Source organism: Chiloscyllium punctatum, chromosome 8, assembly GCF_047496795.1.
Source record: "Chiloscyllium punctatum isolate Juve2018m chromosome 8, sChiPun1.3, whole genome shotgun sequence".
Lineage (NCBI taxonomy): Eukaryota > Metazoa > Chordata > Chondrichthyes > Orectolobiformes > Hemiscylliidae > Chiloscyllium > Chiloscyllium punctatum.
The window spans coordinates 16,923,039-16,945,532 of NC_092746.1; the positions used below are offsets into that span (position 1 = coordinate 16,923,039).

Sequence of the window (22,494 nt, forward strand, 5' to 3'; positions counted from 1 at the left end):
TGCAGAGGGTATGGGAAGAATTTTGAATGAATTTTTTTGTTTCCGTATTCACAAAGGAAAGGGATGATATGGATATGGTAATCCAAGAGGAGCAGTGTGAAACATTGGACAAAATAATCATAATGAGAAAGGAAGTGTTGGAGGAGTTGGAATCCTAGAAAGTGGATGTCGCCAGGGCCAGATGGATGTTGAAAAAATTCAAGGAGCAATTAGCAGCTGCTCTGAGGATTATTTTCCAATCTTCATGAGACACAGGTGAAGTGCCAAAGGACTGAAGGACTGCAAACAAGGTAGTTTTAAAAGGTGACAAAGGAAATGCCAAACAATTACAGGCCAGTTGGTCTTTGGCAGTGGGCGAATTGTTAGAATCAATCCTGAGAGATTGGATAAACTGTCACTTAAAAAAGCATGACTAATCAGGAAGGGACGTCATGTCTCAAATCTAATCTATCCCACTTGTTGCTTCTTCAAAGAATTCAATGTGGGTATTGCTACATGGGCTTTAACTAAGGCATTTGATAAGGTCCCGTATGGCAGACTGGTCAAAAAAGTAAAAGTCAAAGGATAATGTGTCGAATCGGATCCAAAGTCGGGTTAGTTACAGGAAACAAAGGGCGATGGTCAATGGCCATCTTTGTGAATGCAAAACTGCTTCTATTGGCATTCCCGACCCCTGCTTTTTGTTTTATACATTAACGATTTAGATTTTAACATGGAAAAATTGTAGACAGCACAGAAGTTGGCTATGTTATGGATTATCCAGAGGATAGTTGTAAACATTAAAGCTCCAAATACATGTATAAATCCCCAGGACCTGATCAGGTGTACCCGAGAACTCTGTGGGAAGCTAGAGAAGTGATTGCTGGGCCTCTTGCTGAGATATTTGTATCATCGATAGTCACAGGTGAGGTGCCGGAAGACTGGAGGTCGGCAAATGTGGTGCCACTGTTTAAGAAGGGTGGTAAGGACAAGCCAGGGAATTATAGATCAGTGAGCCTGACCTCAGTGGTGGGCAAGTTGTTGGAGAGAATCCAGAGGGACAGGATGTACATGTATTTGGAAAGGCAAGGACTGATTCGGAAAAGTCAACACAGCTTTATGCGTGGGAAGTCATGTCTCACAAACTTGATTGAGTTTTTTGAAGAAGTAACAAAGAAGATTGATGAGGGCAGGGCAGTAGATGTGATCTATATGGACTTCAGTAAGGCGTTCAACAAGGTTCCCCATGGGAGATTGATTAGCAAGGTTAGAGCTTATGGAATACAGGGAGAACAAGCCATTTGGATACAGAACTGGCTCAAAGGTAGATGACAGAGGGTGGTGGTGGAGGGTTGTTTTTCAGACTGGAGGCCTGTGACCAGTGGAGTGCTTCAAGGATTGGTGCCGGGCCCTCTACTTTTTGTCATTTACATAAATGATTTGGATGTGAGCATAAGAGGTACAGTTGGCAAATTTGCAGATGACACCAAAATTGGAGGTGTAGTGGACAGCGAAGAGTACAACAGGATCAGATTACAACAGGATCTGGACCAGATGGGCCAATGGGCGAAGTGGCAGATGGAGTTTAATTCAGATAAATGTGAGGTGCTGCATTTTGGAAAAGCAAATCTTAGCAGGACTTATACAGTTAATGGTAAGGTCCTAGGGAGTGTTGCTGAACAAAGAGACCTTGGAGTGCAGGTTCATTGTTCCTTGAAAGTGGAGTCGCAGGTAGATAGGATGGTGAAGGTGGTGTTTGGTATGCTTTCCTTTATTGGTCAGAGTATTGAGTACAGGAGTTGGGAGGTCATGCTGTGGCTGTACAGGACATTGGTTAGGCCACTGTTGGAATATTGCATGCAATTCTGGTCTCCTTCCTATCGGAAAGATGTTGTGAACTTTGAAAGGGTTCAGAAAAGATTTACAAGGATGTTGCCAGGGTTGGAGGATTTGAGCTACAGGGAGAGGCTGAACAGGCTGGGGCTGTTTTCCCTGGAGCGTCGGAGGCTGAGGGGTGACCTTATAGAGGTTTACAAAATTATGAGGGGCATAGATAGGATAAATAGGCAAAGTCTTTTCCCTGGGGTCGGGGAGTCCAGAACTAGAGGGCATAGGTTCAGGGTGAGAGGGTAAAGATATAAAAGAGATCTAAGGGGCAACTTTTTCATGCAGAGGGTGGTATGTGTATGGAATGAGCTACCAGAGGAAGTGGTGGAGGTTGGTACAATTGAAACATTTAAGAGGCATTTGGATGGGTATATGAATGGGAAGCATTTGGAGGGATATGGACCGGGTGCTGGCAGGTGGGACTAGATTGGGTTGGGATATCTGGGCGGCATGGATGGGTTGGACCGAAGGGTCTGATTCCATGCTGTACATCTCTATGCCTCTATGTGTTAGTAGAGTGGCAAACAAAATGACAAATAGAGTTTAACTTTGATAAGTGTGAGGGAAGTCAAACAGTAAGAGGGAATACACTGAAAGAGGCAGATGAAGTGAGAGATCTTTGCATGCAAGTGCACAGATCCATAAAGTTACCACTAAAGGGAGATAAGGTCATAAAGAAAACATATGGAATGCTCTCCTTTACTGGCATAGGCATAGAATACAGAAGTAGGGATAGAATGATGAAACAGTCCAAGACTGGCGAGGCTACAACTAGATTATGATGTGCAGATCTGGTCATTACATTACAGGAAGCATTTAAAAAAGCATGACTAATCAGGAAGATTCTGGAGAGAGTGCAGGGAAGATTTACTTTCTAGTTGCCAGGGTTGGAGAATTACAGGTATGAGGAGAGATTGGAGAAGTTGGGATTGTTTTCCTTGGAACAGAGAAGACTAAGAGGTGATATGATTGAGCTGTATGAAATGGTGAGGGGGAGAGATAAAATACACATCAGTGGACAGGAGGAACCAGTTTCTCTTGGCAGAGTTCAAGAACTAGGGTCTATAGATTTTAGCTAAGTGGCAGAAGGATTTAAGGGGACATGAGGAAAGATTTCTTTTTAACGGAGAGGGTAGTGGTGTCTGGAATTCCCTGCCTGAGTTGGTGGTGGAGCCAGAGACTCTAAACCCTTCTAAGTAATCCCTGCACTTGTATCTTAAATCTGTAAGCTGCAGGGCAATAGACCATGTGTAGCAAGATGGGGTTAGAAAGGACGTGAGTGTCTTTGGGCTGGCAAGGTCAAGATAGGCAAAGTAGTCCCTTCTGAGGTCTATCCTTTCCAAGGTTCGATGGAATATTAATCAGACGAGTTGTAGTGTTGACAAGACATTGAACAAACTTTAATCCCCATTTAATCAATTAGCACTGAGTTAATCAACTAGGGTTGAATGGTTGGGCTCCATTTTTAAAGGGTATCTGGAGAGACATGCATTCCCTACATGCTAGGAGCAGTATTCTCAGCACCTGAGCTGCTGCTCTGGGAGCTGTAACTTCCGTCGCACCCACACCACCCTCAAGGCTCCTGGAGCTGCTATCCTCTCACTTGTCTTCATCTGTCAGCCATAATTTACCCTCTTTGTTACCACTTGACCTCAATCATCAGTTCATCGTCTCCAGCAGTTGAAGAAAGCTCCCAAAAAGAGAGGAAAACAAAACAATTCTTTACTCTGTCCAAATTCCCCCGGAAAATACCGTGTCTGTCATTTGCCACAGTCAAGCAGTCATGAACCTGTGATTTGCATCTTCCAATTATATAATTGGAAAGGCAGCTTCAGTTCTGGCAAAGTTGGGTTTTATTGAGCAGAATATGATATGCATTAAATCAACGTAAACAAACAGACTATGAAATCACAGGTACCGTGTTTCCAATGCGTATGAATAAAATTAGAAGATTGGAACCAGGCAGCTATGACTACTTTGATTGCATCTCACTCTGCAAAATGAAATTTAATTTAACAAATTAATAGTGCTTATTCCGATCATATCCACTGCATTTTTCCCACCTATGCACTGAAGAGGGTGAAAGGGAGATTGACCAGGATGTTGCTTGTGCTGGAGAGTTTCAGATATGAAGAGAGATTGGATAGACTGAAGCTGTTGTCCTTAGGGCATAAGAGATCAAGGGGAAGGGGGGGGGGGCATGATTGAGATGTATAAAATTATGAGGGGCATAGACAGGAAGCATCTCTTCCCCTTGATAGAGGGATCAATGACATGGAGTGGGCTTGGCTGGTCTGACTGGAAGCAATTCTGAGGGATAGAGTTCATCTGCATTTGGACAGGCAGAAATTAATCATGGACAGTCAGCATGGTTTTGTTAAGGGGTGGTCTGACCAACTTGATTTAATTTTTCAAAGAGGTGTGCAGATCAGAGTAATACTTTTGATGTGGTCTACTTGGACTTCAGCAAGGCTTTTGATAAGATCCCATATGCGAAGGTAAGAACGCATGGGATCCAAGGAAACTTGGCAAATTGGATCCACGATCTTTATGATGATTCATGTGGACCCACAAGTATTGTCAATACTTAATTATTAAGCAATTAGTAAGTAGAATAAATAATGTTACATAGTCTTGGAGTCACTTTATATTTCAAGAATGAAATTTCCAAATAACTCTTTGCTTTTCTATTATTTAGTTGAAGTATTTCTTTGGACAAACCTGTTCAAACATGAAGGCAAATTCCACACTATCTTTTGGTACGTTATCAGTATCAAAGAAACAGTAGAGTTTGAAGTAGAGTTTCCATAAGGTATCATCTTCAGAAGTAGCAGCGGCTCTGAGAACAAAACAAGGCAACCGCAATTATTCAGCAGTCTATCAGAAAACTGTTCAAAGGAGTTAATATATTAAACAATATCAAAACTGCTCCAAGGTGAATTGTGATTCCATAGGTCATATCAAAGTGCTAAGTTTCTGGGGCTGGTGTGAGGTTACTTAATTTGCATTGCTGAGGAATAGCATGCAGTACTTCTGGTATATTATAATCAGCCAACGAACCAAATTGTTGACATTTTGGGAGAGCAGAGTGGTCAAGAGTTATGACCGGAGTCAAAAAGTGTGGTGCTGGAAAAGCACAGCCAGTCAGGCAGCATATTGGAGCAGAACAGTCGATATTTCGAGCATAAGGCCTTCATCAGGAATGTGGGCATGGGGGATGCTGAGAGATAAATGAGAGGGGCAGGGGGATGGGGGAGGGGGGAAAGAGTATCTGGCAATGCAGTAGGTAGATGAAGGTATAGGTGATGGTGATAGGAACAGATAGGTGGGAAGGGAGATGGACAGGTAGGACAGTTCAAGTTGGAGGGTTGGATCTGGGATAAAGTGGGGGGAGGGGAGATGAGGAAACTGGTGAAATTGACATTGATCCCATGTGGTTGGAGGGTCCCAAGGCGGAAGAGGAGGTGTTCTGCCTCCAGACGTCGGGTGGCTACAATTTGGCGGTGGAGGAGGCCCAGGATCTGCATGTCCTTGGTGGAGTTGAAGTGTTTGGCTACAGGGTGGTGGGGTTGGTTAGTGCATGCCTCAGATGTTGTCTGAAATGTCTGGTGTCCTGTCTCCCCAGTGTAGAGGACAATGGACCTTTGTTTAGGCTCAAAACAAAGTGTCAGATGTGAAAGGATCCTTTGGGGCCTTGGATGGAGGTGATGGGGGAGGTGTGGGCACAGGTTTTACACCTCATGCAGTGGCAAGGGAAGGTGCTGGGAGTGCAGGGTGGATTGGTGGGTGATGTGGAACTAACAAAGGAATCAAGGCGGGAATGGCCTCTGCAGAATGCAGATAGGAGTGGGGAGGGAAATATATCCCTAGTGGTGGGGTCTGTTTGTTGGTGACGGAAATGGTGGAGGATGATGCGATATATCCGGATGCTGGTGGGGTGGAAGGTGAGGACCGGGGAGGAGGGGGTCTGTCCTTGTTGTGATTGGTGGGGTTCAAGAGATGGACTGGAGGGCATTGTTGACTACGTGGGAGAGGAAAATGTGGTCTTTGAAGAAGGAGGCCATCTGGGATGTTCTGGAATGGAATTGGTCCTCCTGGGAGCAGATGCAGAGGAAATGGGATTAAGGAACAGGGTCTTTAAGCTATGGGGGTAGGTGGGTGCAGTCCAGGTAGCTGTGGTGAGTTTGAAGTAGATGTCAGTGTTGAGTTGGTGGTCGGAAATGGAGATGGAGGTCCAGGAAGAGGAGGGAGGTGTCCGAGATGGTCCAGGTGAGCCTTAGGTCGGGGTGGAAGGTGTTCCTCCCAGAGGTTATGACCTGACCTTGACTCTGCAGTCACCATTGTAAATGTCAATGTCTTGTAAATGTCTTACATTCATTTAGCCCACAACTCTACTGACTCATTGATGTCACCCCCCAGTACAATCATGGTCCCTCAGATGTTCTGCTTTTATTAAACAAGGAGGAAGCTATCAGCAACACTATCATTTTTACCTTTGAAGTTATGGTGGGACAAAGCTCAAGATCCAAACAGCAGTTCACTCAGAACTACCATCACTATCCCTGCATTTCCCATGACTAATCCACTTAGCCTTCACACCCCTGGATACTTGTGGGAAATTTATCATGGCCAATCCACCTAACATGCATATGTTTGGACGGTGGGAGGAAACCAGAATATACTGAGGATACCCACGCAGATATAGGGAGATTGTGCAAACTCCACACAAACAGTTGCCTGGGGCTGCGATTGAACCCAGGTCCCTGGCATTGTGAGGCAGCAGTGTCATAGTGCCACCCTGGTATTATCAGTAAAATGATGAAAGGTGTCACTAACAGTGCAGCAGCTATTCAGCAATAACCTCAGTGATGCCCAGTTTAGGTTCCTCCAGGGCCACTCAGCTCCTTACCTTATTACAGCCTTGGTTTCAACACAGACAAATGAGATAAATTCCAGAAGTGAGTTGAGACTGACAGCTCTTGACATCAAGGCCACATTCAATTGAGCGTGGCATCAAGAAGCCCTAGCACAACTGGAATCAATGGAAATTGGGAGAAAGCGGTGTGGAGTTTGCATGTTCTGTACACATCTGCATGAACTTTCTGTGTGCTCTGGTTTTCTCCCACAGTCCAAAGATGTGCAGGTTAGATGGATCAGTCATGGTAAAAACTTCAGGCGGAGTTATGGGGATGGGGTGATTAAGATTAAGAGACTACAGTATGGAAACTGGCCCTTCGCCCCAACAAGTCCACACTGACCCTCTGAAGATGAGCACACCCAGACCTTTCCCCTACCCTACATTTACTAATGTACCTAACACTATGGGCAATTTAGCACGGCCAATTCATCTGCTGGCACACCTTTGGATTGTGGGAGGAAACCGGAGCACCCGGAGGAAACCCACAGAGACACAGGGAGAATGTGCAAACTCCACACAGACAGTCGCCCAAGGTGGGAATTGAACCTGGGTCCCTGTCGCTGTGAGGTTGCAGTGCTAACCACTGAGCCCTTCTTGGGAGGGTAGGTGCAGATTTGAGGGCTGAATGGCCTCTTTCTGGCACTCTAGTGATTCTATGACTGGAACATAGGGAGATGGTTGTGGATGTTGCAGGACAGTCACCTCAGCTTCAACCTACACTCTGACATCTCCTATTTTCCCCATCATCTTTCACCCTCTTGTGGTCATTTTAGACCAATGCCTATTTTAAAAGGAACAACCTGGAAGTTCGTGTATCACATGTTGGTCCTGCGTTGCCGTGAAAGATTTTAAAAGCAGCAGTGCACTTAAATTGGTAGGCTGCTCACAACAGAAAATGGTTGGATGGAAATTTTGTCAGACCTCCCAACTATTACAAACATTTCACAATGTCCACCCCAATGATCACTTAACTTGCTTGCTCTTGGGTTACATGTGTGTCCGGAGGATTCCCTGCTACTGGGAACACAATGGTAACATCTAGACAGGGAACTGGATCTTAAAATGAAATAGATCTAAAACAGTTGATACCTTACCTGCACACAGAAATCCTGCCACAGGAAATAATGGGCCAAGTGGTCTTCTACAGAATATGGGCAAGATTACCATGTAGTCCAGAACCAATGGAACAAGATGTACTGTGATTAATGGATTATTACGTTCCAGCTACAAACAGTTTATAATTAAAGCTATTTTGACATCAACCAGGAGAGATCTGGAAAAAAAAGGGGCTAGCACTTACTTTTCAAATTTTGCCAAAATATCAGCCACAACTGTTTTGCTTTCAATTGCTTTATCAGTAGTACCCTTATGTTCAAAGAGAGCAAACATATTTCTGCAGTTCTCCATGGCCAGCCCACGAACCAACTTCTCAACAACCTGCAACAATTGAAGTTAAAATTTTATTTGTTTCCTATTATCAGTTATTTTGCAATTGCCATTTTAATTTCTTGCCATTGCATCAAACTCTGGCAACGAAATACTGAGCCCACCTACCCCCATTTGGTTTAGACAGTTTATGGATCGTTGAAATTTATTGTCTACAGGCGAAAGGGACACCAAGAGCAAGAATTACAAGACCATGCATACCATCCTACCAATTTGTACGAAGGTTCATTAATGTTTCAATGCATTTTGAACTACAGTGACTCTCAACAAGACAACAAAAAAAAATGAAATTCAGAAGCCCTTTTCTATTGTGAGGCCTTACCTCCCCTGCAGTTGTATGAGAATTAATTGTGATTTGGCAGGAACCACCTCCATGGCAATAAATGGTAGAGGTCATCTCTCGCCTGTTTATTAAGGCTATGATTTCTTCTCGGGAAGGCACATATTCTCTGGTTTTAGTTTTCTTTAATGATTCGTATATGAATATGGCATACTTTTCCAACTCTCCTTGAAACTGGTCACGTATCCTAGTAAGAAATCAAATTGCAACTTCAGTCATCTTTACAAAACTTTGTTTGTCAGCTGAAAACAGAACTGCAATTGAATTAACACCTGAGCACAAAAATTAATGAGTGAAAGCGCTTGTACAAGATAATTCATTCTTCTGCACAAATCCGTATTTTTCTATCCTTATCCCATATTGGGAATCACAAGTATAGGTCGTTCAGGTCAACTGATTCTTCAAAGACAAGCCAAGCCTAATCCTTCATTTAGGTAAAAACAAGGACTGCAGATGCTGGAAACCAGAGTCTAGATTAGAGTGGTGCTGGAAAAGCACAACAGGCAGCATCCGAGGAGCAGGAAAATCGACGTTTCGGGCAAAAGCCCTTCAGATAGTGGCAGGGTGCCTGCAGGGTGGAGAGATAAATGAGAGAGGGGGGGTGGGGAGAAAGTAGCATAGAGTACTATAGGTGAATGGGGGTCGGGATGGAGGTGATAGGTCAGAAAGGAGGGTGGAGTGAATCGGTTGAAAGGAAGATAGGCAGGTAGGACAGGTCATGGGGACAGTGCTGAGCTGGAAGGCTGGAGCTGGGGTGAGGTGGGGCAAGGGGAAATGAGGAAACTGATGAAGTCCACATTGATCTATTCCTTCAGTTATGCATTTATTCATAACCTTATTGATTCCTGACAGTTGACAGCATACATAGAATCAGGAGTTTTTAAAAACAAAGAATGGCCCAATGTGTCCTTGCAGGTCAAGGAACTATTATAAATATGATTTCTAGCACTTGGTCTGTAGCCTTGAATGCTGTGGCATTTCAGTGCTCATCTAAATACCTCTGAAATGCCTCGAGGGTTCCTGTCTTCATCACCCTTTTTGGCAGTGAGTTTGGGAGGAACTGTTTTCCTTAAATCCCTTCAGAAACTCCTGCTCCTGGCCTTAAAACTGTATCCCTGGTTATTGACTCCTTTACTAAATGGAAACATTTCTCCTCATCTATTATGCTCATGCGCCCCATATCCCTGTACACCTCAACCAGATCCCCTCAGCCTTCTCTGCTCCAAGAAAAACAATCACAGGCTACCTAGTCTCTCTTCACAGCTGAATCACTCCAGTCCCGGCAATATTCAGGTGAATCTTCTTGCACCCTCTCTCGTTCAGTCACATCTTTCCTGTAGTAGGCTGACTAGTTACGTACAACTCCATCATGAGCCTCCTTGCTCGTTTTTTGAATGTTTTGATTGATGAAACGCTTTCTTGACCACTTCCCTGCTGCCTAACTTGTACACCAAGGTCCTTCTGATCCTGTATACTTCCAAAGGTCTGACAATTCATTGTCTACTTCCCTGCTTTGTTCGACCTCCTTGAATGCATCACATCACACTTTTCAGAATTGAATTCCTCTTTTCAGCCTATCTGACTAGCTATTGATATCACACAGAGGTCCAAACAAGGCCTAACAAGGCCCAGTCAAATATGTCTAAGCACCTAATTATTCTAATCCCATTTTCAAGCACTGGGCCCATTGCCATACACACCTCGTCACTGCAAGTGCACATCTAAACACGTCTTAAGTATTATGAGAGTTTCTGCCTCTACTATCCTTGAAAGCACTGAGCTGCAGATTCCCACCACACTATTTTTCTAAGCAACCTGTTCACAGAAGTTATCACGTACCTCTGGAACAGGTGGGTCTCTTAGTTCAGGGGTAGGAACATGACCAGTCACCACAAGGAGGCCTTTCAGATTCCCGCCCCAAATGCATTGGCCTCACCCGGTCACCTCTTCCAAACATTCAATCAAGTTGGGAAGACAAACTTGATTAAATTTCCCCTTAATAAAACCATGCTGGTTGTTCCAAATTAATCCCAGCCTCTCCAAGTGTAGATTAATGCTGTTCCTCAGAACTGCTTTCAATAGTTTCTGACCACTGAAGTTAGAATGACTGGCTTGTTGTTTCCTGGCTTATCCCTTCTTGAATAATGTACAACAGATGCTGTCCTCTAAACCTATGGCAGCTCTGCTGTGGTCAGAGCGGCTTGAAAAATTATTGCTAATGCCATACTATTTTCTCCCTTGACTCGCTCTCAGCCTGCAAAACATTTCATCTGACCCTTGTGATTTATCTGCTTTTAAACTTGCCAGACCACTCAACCTCCTTTCTTTAATTGTATCACAATCCTTCTTCCTGATTTCTACAGACAAATCGTTCCTCTGATGAGTAAATACAAGCACAAAGTATTCATTTAGAGCCCTGCTCATGTCCTCCAAATCCAAATTGTCTTTAATGGGCCCAACTCTTTTCTTAGTTATTTGTTTACACTTAACTAAATTCGGATTTTCCTTTATTTACAAGCCATTCCCCTTTCATGCTCCATTTCACTCTTCTAATTTCTTTTTTAAAAAAAAGTTCCCTTTTGCACATTTTATATTCCAAGGACTTCTACTATTTTGAACCCTCAGTATCTGCCATTTATTTTCTTTTTATCCAATTCTATATGTCCTTCAACATCCGAAGTTTGATGGATTTGTTGGTTCCACACTTTATCCTTATTGGAACATGATGGCCCTGTACATTCCCTATTTCCTTCTTGAATGCCTTCCACTGTTCTGACATATTTTTAAGTAAAGCTATCAGCTCCAGCTCAGAGTCCGCTCTGGCCAAATCATACCTGACGTTAATAAAACTGGCCTACCCCAGTTTAAAACTTTGATTTCAAGACCATCCTTCTCCTTTTCTATAATCATCTTGAATCTAACGGAGTTATAATTGCTACCTACAAAGTGCTTCCCAATTGATACTTCAACCATTTTCTCAGCCACGACCTCTCTTATAGGGTCTGCTACCCAATGGCTGCAAACGATCTCTTCTGGATGCATTTTGAGAATTCCATTCCCTCTCAAGCCTTCACACTATGACTACCCAGTCAATGTCAGGTAAGTTAAGAACTTCCCAGATTACAATTTAAAGAGTAAAAGTATCTGCTTTTGTACTTCTGACAACGTGGGGACCTATAGTACACTCATAGTAATATGATTGTTCCTTTTTGGGTTTTAGGTTCTATCCATACCTTCCAAGATGTCAACCCTCCTTACGCTATAATATGTTTCTGTGCTGTACATCTCTATGTCACTATAACTCCAACATTACCTCCTTGCTCTTAAACGCTCTGTCATGACTGATGAAAGCAAGTATCCCATCTGTCTTCTTAACTATCCTATTCATGTGCTTTGCCATTTTGGAGTGGGATTGCCAGAGTATTTGTCAAGAGGAGCCTCCATTGTAGGGAATTCTACAACCAAATAAATTTCTTCTCTCAAAGTGTGATGCAAGTTTGGGATTCTGTAATCCAGACAGCAGAGAGGCTGAATCATTCAATGTGTTCTAGGATGTCAAAGAGATTTTAGAACTGCTGGGGAGTCACAGGTTATGCAAAGTTGAGACCAAGACCAGATCAGTGAACAGCAAAACAAAACAGAGCACGTCTTATTCCTTGCATCACATTTTTGTCTTAGATTGAACAAATTGATGCTGTGAATTTTACCTTCTGAGGTGGAATTTGAGGTATCTCAGGATAGTACGGCTTGGCACAAATGTACAACTCATGCAGACCAGTAATTGCCAACTGCGCAAGTTGCACTCACTCCCTGGGTGAGGCACTTTGTTTGTCTGTTTGACAAGTTGGCAGTAAAGTTCATCCTGTAGAGGTTGCAGATCTTGTCCAGTCTGTAAAATATCCTGCAGGATGGGAATTGGATCAGAAGCAGACTGCAGTTGAAGTAAGGAATTGAAGAGCCTGATAGCTTCATCCTGCAGAGTTATGTAGCCTTTTTCTTTTAACACTAGGAAGAAAACAAACAGCAGAAATACAGGATTTATTTTAGTCAAAGTCAATACATGTAATAGATGTTGGAAACACATCACAAATATTATTGCAAAATAAAATATACAGCTCTTTACTAATTTCATGGTGGGAGACATGGGAGATTTTGTTGGATACATACTTTTATGTAATGTTGAGTGGATAATGGAGAATTGAATACATCAGTTAAAAAGCCTCCTCAATTTTCTTGGTATTAGATTAGATTAGATTCCCTACAGTGTGGGAACAGGCCCTTCAGCCCAACCAGTCTACATTGACCCTCCAAAGAGTAATCCACCCTGACCCATTTCCCTCTGACTAATGCACTTAACACTATGGGCAATTTAGCATGGCCAATTCACCTAACCTGTGCATCTTTGGACTGTGGGAGGAAACTGGAGCACCCGGAGGAAACCCACGCAGACACGGGGAGAACGTGCAAATCTCAAACAAACAGTCATCCGAGGCTGGAATTGAAATGTGGCATTGGGGAAACATTCAAGGCATAGCAACCAAAACACAGTACGGTTCAAATTTGTTCTGGACAAGGCAAAAGATGCCCTTGGGTTGGGACCAAGGCAGATTTTACTACAATAAAGCAGGCTGAGGCAGCAGTAGACTGGGAACTGCTCCTTGTGACAGAGGAACAGTGGGGAGCATCCCAAAAAAAAACAAGAGTTGGCAAGATTACAGATCCAACTGGGGCAGCACGGTAGTGGTTAGCACTGCAGTCTCACAGCGCCAGGGAACCAGGTACAATTCCAGCCTTGGACGACTGTCTGCGTGGGGGGGGGGGGAGTTTGCATATTCGCATAGTGGGTGTTGTGGTTTCCTTCCACAGTCCAAAGACGTGCAGGTCAGGTAAAGTGGCCATGTTAAATGAAACGTAAAATAAGGTAAATGGGTTACCGTCAGGGATTGGAAAGCGAACTGGCAGGCAGTGCAGGGAGCCCCTGTGGCCAAAACCCCCAATAACAAGTATACCACTTTGGATACTATCAGGGGGACAACTTACCAGGGGTAAGCAATGGTGCACAGGTGTCTGGCAAAGAGTCTGTCGGCAAGTGGGGAGAAGAGCAGAGCATTAGTCATTGGGACTCCATAGTTAGGGGGACAGATCGGAGGTTCTGTGGGAATGGGAGAGACTCACGATTGGTGTGCTGCCTCCCAGGTGCTAGGGTTTGTGATGTCTTAGATCGTGTTTTCGGGATCCTTGCGGGGGAGGGGGAAGCAGCCCCAAGGCGTGGTCCACATAGTCACTACCGACATAGATAGGATAAGGGATCAGGATGTAAAACAGTAATTCAGGGAGCTAGGGTGGAAGCTTAGAGCTAGAACAAACAGAGTTGCTATGAGGAACAGGGAGAGAGAGACAGAGAGACAGAGACAGAGAGACAGAGAGACAGAGAGACAGAGAGACAGAGAGACAGAGAGACAGAGAGACAGAGAGACAGAGAGAGACAGAGAGAGACAGAGAGACAGAGAGACAGAGAGACAGAGAGACAGAGAGAGAGAGAGAGAGAGAGACAGAGAGAGAGAGACAGAGAGAGAGAGACAGAGAGAGAGAGACAGAGAGGAGTTGAACACGTGGCTACAGGGATGGTGCAGGAGGGTGGGTTTCGGATACCTGGATAATTGGGACTTATTCTGGGGTGGGTGGGACCTCTACAAAAAGGATGGTCTACACCTGAACCAGAGGGGAACCAATATCCTGGGGGGAAATTTGCTCATGCTATTGGGGTGGGTTTAATCTAATTCAGCAGGGGGTTGGGAACCATAATTGTAGTTCAAGTAAATAGGAAGATAAGAATGAAGTGAAGTCAGAACAAAGGTTTCAAGATTGTAAGAAAGTACCGTCAGTCAAAAAGTTGGTTTGAAGTGTGTCTTCATCAACACCAGGAGCATCTGGAATAAGGTGGGTGAACTTGCAGCACGGGTTGGTACCTGGGATTTCGGTGTTGTGACCGTTTCAGAGACAAGGGTAGAGCAGGGACAGGTATGATTATTACAGGTTCTGAGATTTAGATTTTTCAGTAAGAACAGAGAAAATGGTACATGAGGGGGTGGTGTGGCATTGTTAGTTAAGGACAGTATTACAGTTGCAGAAAGGACATTTGACGACTTGTCTCCGGAGGTAGTATGGGTTGAGGTTAGAAACTGGAAAGGAGAGGCTACGCTGTTGGGAGTTTTCTATAGGCCTCCAAATAGTTCCAGAGATGTGGAGGAAAATATAGTAAAGATGATTCTGGATAGGAGCGAGAGTAACAGGGTAATTGTTATAGGGGTCTGTAACTTTTAAAATATTGACTGGGAATACTATAGTTCAAGTAATTTAGATGGGCCAGTTTTTGTCCAATGTGTGCAGGAGGGTTTCCTGACACAGTATGTAGACAGGCCAACAAGAAGCGAGGCCATATTGGATTTGGTACTGGGTAATGGTTTGGAGGTGGGTGATTACTTTTGTGACAGGGGCCACAATTTGGTTATGTTTACTTCAGTGATGGAAAGGGATAGGTATACACCAGAGGGCAAGCGTTATAGCTGGGGGAAAGGCAATTACGATGTAATCAAGCAAGATTTAGGATGTGTAGGATGGGGATGGAAACTGCAGGGGATGGGCACAATTGAAATTTGGAGCTTATTCAAGGAACAGCTATTGCGTGTCAAGTATGTACCTGTCAGTCAGGGAGGAAGTGGTTGAGCATGGGAACCATAGTTTACTAAGAAAGTTGAATCTCTTAAGAGCAAGAAAGTGGCTTAGTTTAGGATGCGATGTGATGGCTCAGTCAGGGTGCTTGAGAGTGAGACATTAGCCAGGAAAGACCTAAAGAGAGAGCTAAGAAGAGCCAGGAGGGGACATGAGAAACCATTGGTGGAGAAGGATTAAGGATAGTCCTAAGGCTTTCTGTAGCTATAATCAGGAATAAAAGAATGACTGGAGTAAGATTAGGGCCAATCACAGATAATAAAGGGAAGTTATGTGGGGAGTCAGGGGAAATGCTAAATGAATACTTTGCGTCAGTATTCACACTAGAAAAAGACGATGTTTGAGGAGAATACTGAGACACAGACTACTAGACAAGATACTACTGAGGTGCATAAGGAGGAAGTGCTAGCAATTCTGGAAAGTGTAAAAATAGATAAGTCCTCTGGGCCAGATGAAATTTATCCTAGAAGTCTCTGGGAAGCCAGGGTGGAAATTGCAGCGCCTTTGGCTTTGATCTTTATGTCGTTGTTGCCTACAGGAATAGTGCCAGAAGACTGGAGGATAGCAAATGTTGTTCCCTTGTTCAAGGGGAGTAGAGACAACCCTGGTAATTATAGATCAGTGAGCCTTATTCTGGTTGTGGGTAAAATGTTGGAAAAGGTTATAAGAGATAGGATTTATAATCATCTGGAAAGGAATAAGTTGATTAGGGATAGTCAACACAGTTTTGTGAAGGGTCGGTCATACCTCACAAAACTTATTGAGTTCTTTGAGAAGGTGACCAAACAGGTGGATGAGGGTAAAGCAGTTGACATGGTGTATATGGATTTCAGTGAGGCATTTGATAACGTGCCCAGAGGTAGACTATCGCACAAAATATGGAGGCATGAGAGGGAGGGTGATTTAGTGGTTTGGATCAGAAATTGGCTAGCTGGAAGAAGACAGAAGGTCGTGGTTGATGGGAAACATTCATCCTGGAGTTCAGTTACTAGTGTTATACAGTAAGGATCTGTTTTCAGTCCATTGTTATTCATCATTTATATAATGATGACGACACACAAGAATAGGTTAGTAAATTTGTAGATGACACGAAGGTCAGTAGAGTTGTGGATAGTGATGAAGGATGTTTTTGGTTTCAGAGGGACCTAGATATCATGCAGAGCTGGGCTGAGAGTTGGCAAATGGAGTTTAATGCTGAAAAGTGAGAGATGATGCACTTTGGAAGGAGTAACAGGAATTCAAAGTTTGTGAGATGACTTGTAGCTCGGGTGCTCATTGTGGATCTGTTTGCCGAGCTGGGAATTTGTGTTGCAGACGTTTTGTCCCCTGTCTAGGTGACATCCCTAGTGCTTGGGAGCCTCCTGTGATGCGCTTCTGTGATCTTTCCTCCGGCATTTATAGTGGTTTGTCTCTGCCGCTTCCGATTGTCAGTTCCAGCTGTCCGCTGCAATGGTCGATATATTGTGTCCAGGTCGATGTGTTTGTTGATAGAATCTGTGGATAAGTGCCATGCCTCTAGGAATTCCCTGGCTGTTCTCTGTTTGGCTTGTCCTATAATAGTAGTGTTGTCCCAGTCTAATTCATGTTGCTTTCATCTGCGTGTGTGGATACTAAGGATAGCTGGTCATGTCGTTTCGTGGCTAGTTGGTGTTCATGGATACGGATCGTTAGCTGTCTTCCTGTTTGTCCTATGTAGTGTTTTGTGCAGTCCTTTGTACACCTGAGGATTTTGTACACTACGTTGGTTTTGCTCATGCTGGGTATCGGGTCCTTTGTCCTGGTGAGTTGTTGTCTGAGAGTGGCTGTTGGTTTGTGTGCTGTTATGAGTCTTAGTGAGCGTAGTAGTCAGGCTATCAGTTCAGAAATGTTCTTGATGTATGGTAACGTGGCTAGTCCTTTGGGTTGTGGCATGTCCTCATTCCGTACAAACCAAGAAATTACAGACCGGTGAGTCTCATGCAGCGGTGGGAAAACTATTGGAGAGAATTGCGAAGGAGCGAACCAATACCCATTTGGACAGGCTTGGGTTAATTAGGGATAGTCAGCATGGCTTTGACAGAGGGAGGTCATGCCAAGCAAATCTGTTAGATGTTTTTTGAAAATACGATTAAGCGTGTGGATGAGGGAAGTTCAGATAATATGGATTTTAGCAAAGCTTTTGATGAGGTCCCACCTGGGAGACTGATTGAGTAGGTTAAAGCACATGGAATTGAGGGAAACCTGGTGAGATGGATCAGAACCTGGTTTAGTGATAGGACACAAGGGTAATGGTGGAAGGCTGTTTGAGTGACTGGAGACTGGTGTCCAGCGGTGTACCACAAGGATCAATACTGGGACCGTTGTTGTTTGTTATATACATAAATGATAAAGATGAAAACGTGGGGGGCAATAAAAGCAAATTTTCAGACAATACCAAGATTGGTAGAGTGGTTGATAGCAAAGATGATGACTAGGATGACTGTTCCAGTAGGTTACAGGAGGACATCGATGAATTGGGCAGATGGGAAGATCAGCAACAGATAGCATAAAAGTGCAAAGTGATGCACTTTGGAACAGGAAACAAGATGAGGAGGTATTCAATGAGTGGCAGGACAATGCATAGCTTTGAGGAACAGAGGGAATTTGGGAAATGATTCTCACAGCCCTCAAGTTGGTCGAGCATGTGACCAGGATTGTTAAGGGGTATGGGCCACTTGCTTTCATCAGTTGTGGCATGGAGTATAAGGGTAATGTTGGAGTTGTACAAAGTGTTGGTCAGGCCACAATTCGAGTACTGTGTGCAATTCTGGTCCACCTCACTACAGCAAGGATGGGATAGCACTAGAGGAGGTACAGAAGGGGTTCACCAGGATGTTGCCTATGAGGGAGAAATTGAGCTATAAGGAGAGACTAGATAAGTCTTCTCTGCTCTAAAGAAAACCTAAGTGGAGACATGATTGACATGCATATGATTATGTGGGGTATGGACAGGGTGAATAGAGAATAGCTTTCCCCTTGCTTGACAAAAATCAATCAATCAATCATGAGAGGGCATAGTTTTAGCTTAAGGAGCAGGAGATTCAGAGGGGATTTGGGTAAAAACCTTTTTCACTCAGCAGGGTGGGGGGAATCTGAAATGTCCTGTCTGTGATGGGGGGGGGGGGGTGGAAAAAGAGTCTGGAAACCTTAAAATCTTCACCAGGTATTTGGATCAGTACTTCAAATATCATAACATTCAAGGATATGGGACAAATGCAGGAAATTGGGATTAGCACATTTTTAGTTGTAGTTATGTCAGTGCAGACTCAATGGGCCTTTTCTGTGCTATACTAAATAGCTGGACATGCACTTTCAAGTACATGACATCAACATTTTCAGGTGACATGAAATCTGGAGGTATTGTCAGCAGACAGCAATAGATTTCAAGGAGGACACAGTGTGAATGATCCAAACCCACAGCCATCTCACTTAAACGGACACAAGTATGAAATGGGAGGGAGAACAAAACATAAAATAAAAATACAATTCTCAAGGAGGTGCATGAGTGGAGACACTGAGGACTACATCTGCAGAGATTATTGAAATGCTAGGTCACATTGAGAAAGTGGTCAATAAAATATAAAATCCAGGTCTTTTTAAAGGAACAGGATATCAAAGAGAGGGTCAATAAGAACGAAACACTGGTTTAGCCTCAACTGAAGTATGCATTTAATTCTGGGCTTTTCCTTCCAAAGTAATTAGGGATGAAGTTGAATGTGCTCACAGGAATCAGTTGTTTGGCTGTATTGAACAGGAATAGCGTCAGCTCCTTCGAGAAGGTTTAGTGATTTGATAGAGGTGGTCAAATCTGAGAGGTCTAGATAGAAAAGATAGAAAAGAGGGAAAATAGTGTTCCCTTTGGGTGAGGGAGTTGGTAACGAGAGCACATATACTGAACTTGAACAGCAAAAGGATCAAAGGTTTTATGAAATAAAACTTTTTTAAAACAAAAGGTGGTTAGGATTTTGAATACTCTGCCAAGTAGTGGATACAAATTCAGTTGTGACATCTCAAAGGGAGTTGAATAAGCATTTCCAGAGAACAATTTACAGCCCAGGAGAAGAGTAGGGCACCAGGATTTGCTGAATTGCTATTGCGCCAAGTTGGCGCAGACTCGACAGGATGAATAGCTTTCTGTGCTGTAACCAGTCCAGGATTCTATAATACTTGTACGCATTTCCAATTTCCATTGTTTTCATCACTGCTTGGTTGTGCCTCCCACTGTCGAGGTCTTACACTCTGGAGTTCCCTTCTTAAATCACTATCTTTCTTTCCTCTTTGTACCTATCTTAATACCAAGCTTTTTCGCCATCCTTATGTATTTTGGTGTCAAATTTTGTTTGACAATGTTGTGACACTCAGTTCATAGAGTCATAGAGATTTGGAGCAATGGAAACAGACCCTTCCGTCCAACCCGTCCATGCTAACCAGATATCCCAATGTTATAGAAATGTAACTTTCAGTAAATTATACAACAGATATTCCTTACTTACAAGTTAAATTGATGTCTCCGTATGGTAGCGGCAAAAGTGAAGAATGCAGAGGATGATGTGTATAACGTAGAATTGGGTTCCTCTTGTAGATTTGTTCCACAACATCAATATTCAGGCTGTTTTCCTGATGTGCAGGACACAAAAAATTAAGTTTCTTTCTCCAATTCCCAAAAAAAACATTGTAAATCCTCATTAATGGCTAACCATGCTTTCGCTTAAGACTGTTACAACAGATCCTTACTGGAGAGCAAAGTGATTTTGCGGTACAATGTGTTGTTTCCCTATGTGAGAAATATGATCTTTTCAGGAAGAATTGATGAAGTAATTCATTCAGGTGTGATCACTCCAACTCAAAAAGGCTTTCCAATGGCCCAAGGTTTTGCTGTGGTTCATCAGAAAGATGAAGTTATCAAGGTCATTGCACAGACTCCTTTACAGTCAATTAAAGGTTAAAAGGTAATTTAGTTAAAGTGTTAAACATTATCAAAGGCCGTAGATCCCTTGCTGAGCTGGTGTGTTTTTCTGCAGACATTTTATCGCCCCATTAGGTGACATCATTAATGTGTCTTTGGTAAAGTATTGGTGGTCTGTTCTATCTGGTATTTACACATCTCTGATTTTTAGGTTCTGTATCCGAGTGATTTGTCTATAGGATCCAGTTCAATGTGTTTAACTGATTGAGCTCTGGTTGGAGTGCCAGGCTTCCAGGAACTTTCTTGCGAGAATCCTCTCATCTGTTTTTCCTGTGCTAGGATGGTTACATTGTCCTATTTGAAGTCATGTCCTTCATTGTCTGTGTGGTTGGCAAAACAGAGATAGGTGAGAGAATTTCTCCAACTGGAACTCAAATCAATAAACACATTAAATTGGAACTCCATACAAACTACTCAGACACAGACACAGAATTCTAAAAAATAGAGACAACATCAAAACCATACCAACTGTCAAGACGCACTGATGATGTCACCTAGCGAGGAGACAAAACATCTGCAGGAAAATGCACCAGCTCAATGAATAAAGCTGTGACCTCATCCACAACCCGAGCTACAAATCTGTTCAAAAACTCTATGATCACAGAGGTTTGCAGGTGATTAATCCTCTTGCATGGGGCATCAAGGGCGATAAAATTAGAGGTAATACTAGTAAAATAGGAAATAGTGGAATGGAAATACATAGCCTTCTTTACACAGCATGCTTTGTAAAGCATGCTTTACCTGAATGCTTCCTTTCATGAGGACATCTGGGTCTCACTGAACATTCCCATCTCTCAATTTACAGCTGTTTCGATAATAATCTGCTTTCCTGTTTTTGCTCCCAAAGTGGATAACCTCACATTGATGCACATTATTCTGCATCTGCCATGCAGTTGCCCACTCACTCAGCTCGTCCAACGACAGTGCAACATCTCTGCATCCTCCTCACAGTTCACCAACCCCCCTCCCTCCACCAACATTTGCAAATTTTGAGATATTACATTTTGTACTTACATCTAAACCATGAACATATTACGAACATATATTATCTTAATACTGATCTCTACAATTCCCCACTACTTGCTGTCCGCCATTTGGAAAAATAGCCATTTATTCCTACTCTTCGTTTCCTGTCTGATCACATTTTTATCTATCCCTTTGCAAATCCATGCTGACTGTCTAATTCTACCTCTCCTTTCTAAGTGCTCTGCTATTAAATCCTCACTGTCTGAGGCTCAACCATTTTCAATTACTTCATCAATGATCATTTCACTGTCATTAGTTCAGAAGTGGGAATGTTTGGTGATGACTGCATAACGCACAGCCCCATTTGCAACATGTCAGATTCTGAAACAAGCAATGAGCATTCATGTTATACAAGTTCCAGGTAATAGGACAAAGAACATAGAACAATACAGTGCAGACCAGGCCTTTTGGCCTTCGATGTTGCGCCGACCTGTGAACTATTCTCAGGTGAACTATCCCCTGGACTATCCCAAAATCATCCATGTGCTTATCTAAGGATTGTTTAAATCTCCTTAATGTGGCTGAGTTGACTACCTTAGCAGGTAGGGCATTCCACACCCTGACCACACACTGCGTAAAGAACCTGCCTCTGACATCTGTCTTAAATCTATCACCCCTCAATTTGTAGTTGTGCCCCCTTGTACAAGCTGATGTCATCATCCTAGGAAAGTCTTTCACTGTCTGCCCTATCTAATCCTCTGATCATCTTGTATGTCTCTATTAAATCCCCCCTTAGCTTCTTCTTTTCAATGAGAACAGACCCAAGTCCCTCAGCCTTTCCTCATAAGGCCTTCCCTCCAGACCAGGCAACACCCTGGTAAATCTCCTCTGCACTTTTTCCAATGCTTCCACATCCTTTCTGCAATGGGGATACCAGAACTGTACACAATATTCCAAGTGTGGCCGCACCAGTGTTTTGTACAGTAATGATAATCTCTAATTAAAAAGAGAATCCTAATTATGTCCTCTTGACATTCACTGAATTTTGTTATGTCAATACCCTGGGGATTACCATTGGCCAGAAACTGAACTAAACCAATCATACAAATGCAAGTGCAGGTCAGAGACGAACCTGACCAGTCCAAAGCTTATCACCATCTACAAGGCACATGCATGATGGAATACTCTGTGCCTGCCTGAATGGCACTCATCCACTATCTTGAGCATTCACTGGCACTATTC

General features: G+C 43.2%; 1 protein-coding gene across 1 annotated transcript in view; it reads right to left on the reverse strand.

Moving 5' to 3' along the window:
- myo10 (myosin X) overlaps positions 1 to 22,494 on the reverse strand; it is a 335,499-nt gene that overhangs the window by 22,114 nt on the left and 290,891 nt on the right. Inside the window, exons 34-38 of the mRNA XM_072575194.1 lie at positions 19,814 to 19,937; positions 12,278 to 12,575; positions 8,553 to 8,757; positions 8,085 to 8,221; positions 4,588 to 4,705 (exon numbers count right to left, since the gene is read on the reverse strand). Of these exons, the coding sequence (XP_072431295.1) occupies positions 4,588 to 4,705; positions 8,085 to 8,221; positions 8,553 to 8,757; positions 12,278 to 12,575; positions 19,814 to 19,937 (882 nt within the window). The remainder of the gene's footprint in view (positions 1 to 4,587; positions 4,706 to 8,084; positions 8,222 to 8,552; positions 8,758 to 12,277; positions 12,576 to 19,813; positions 19,938 to 22,494) is intronic.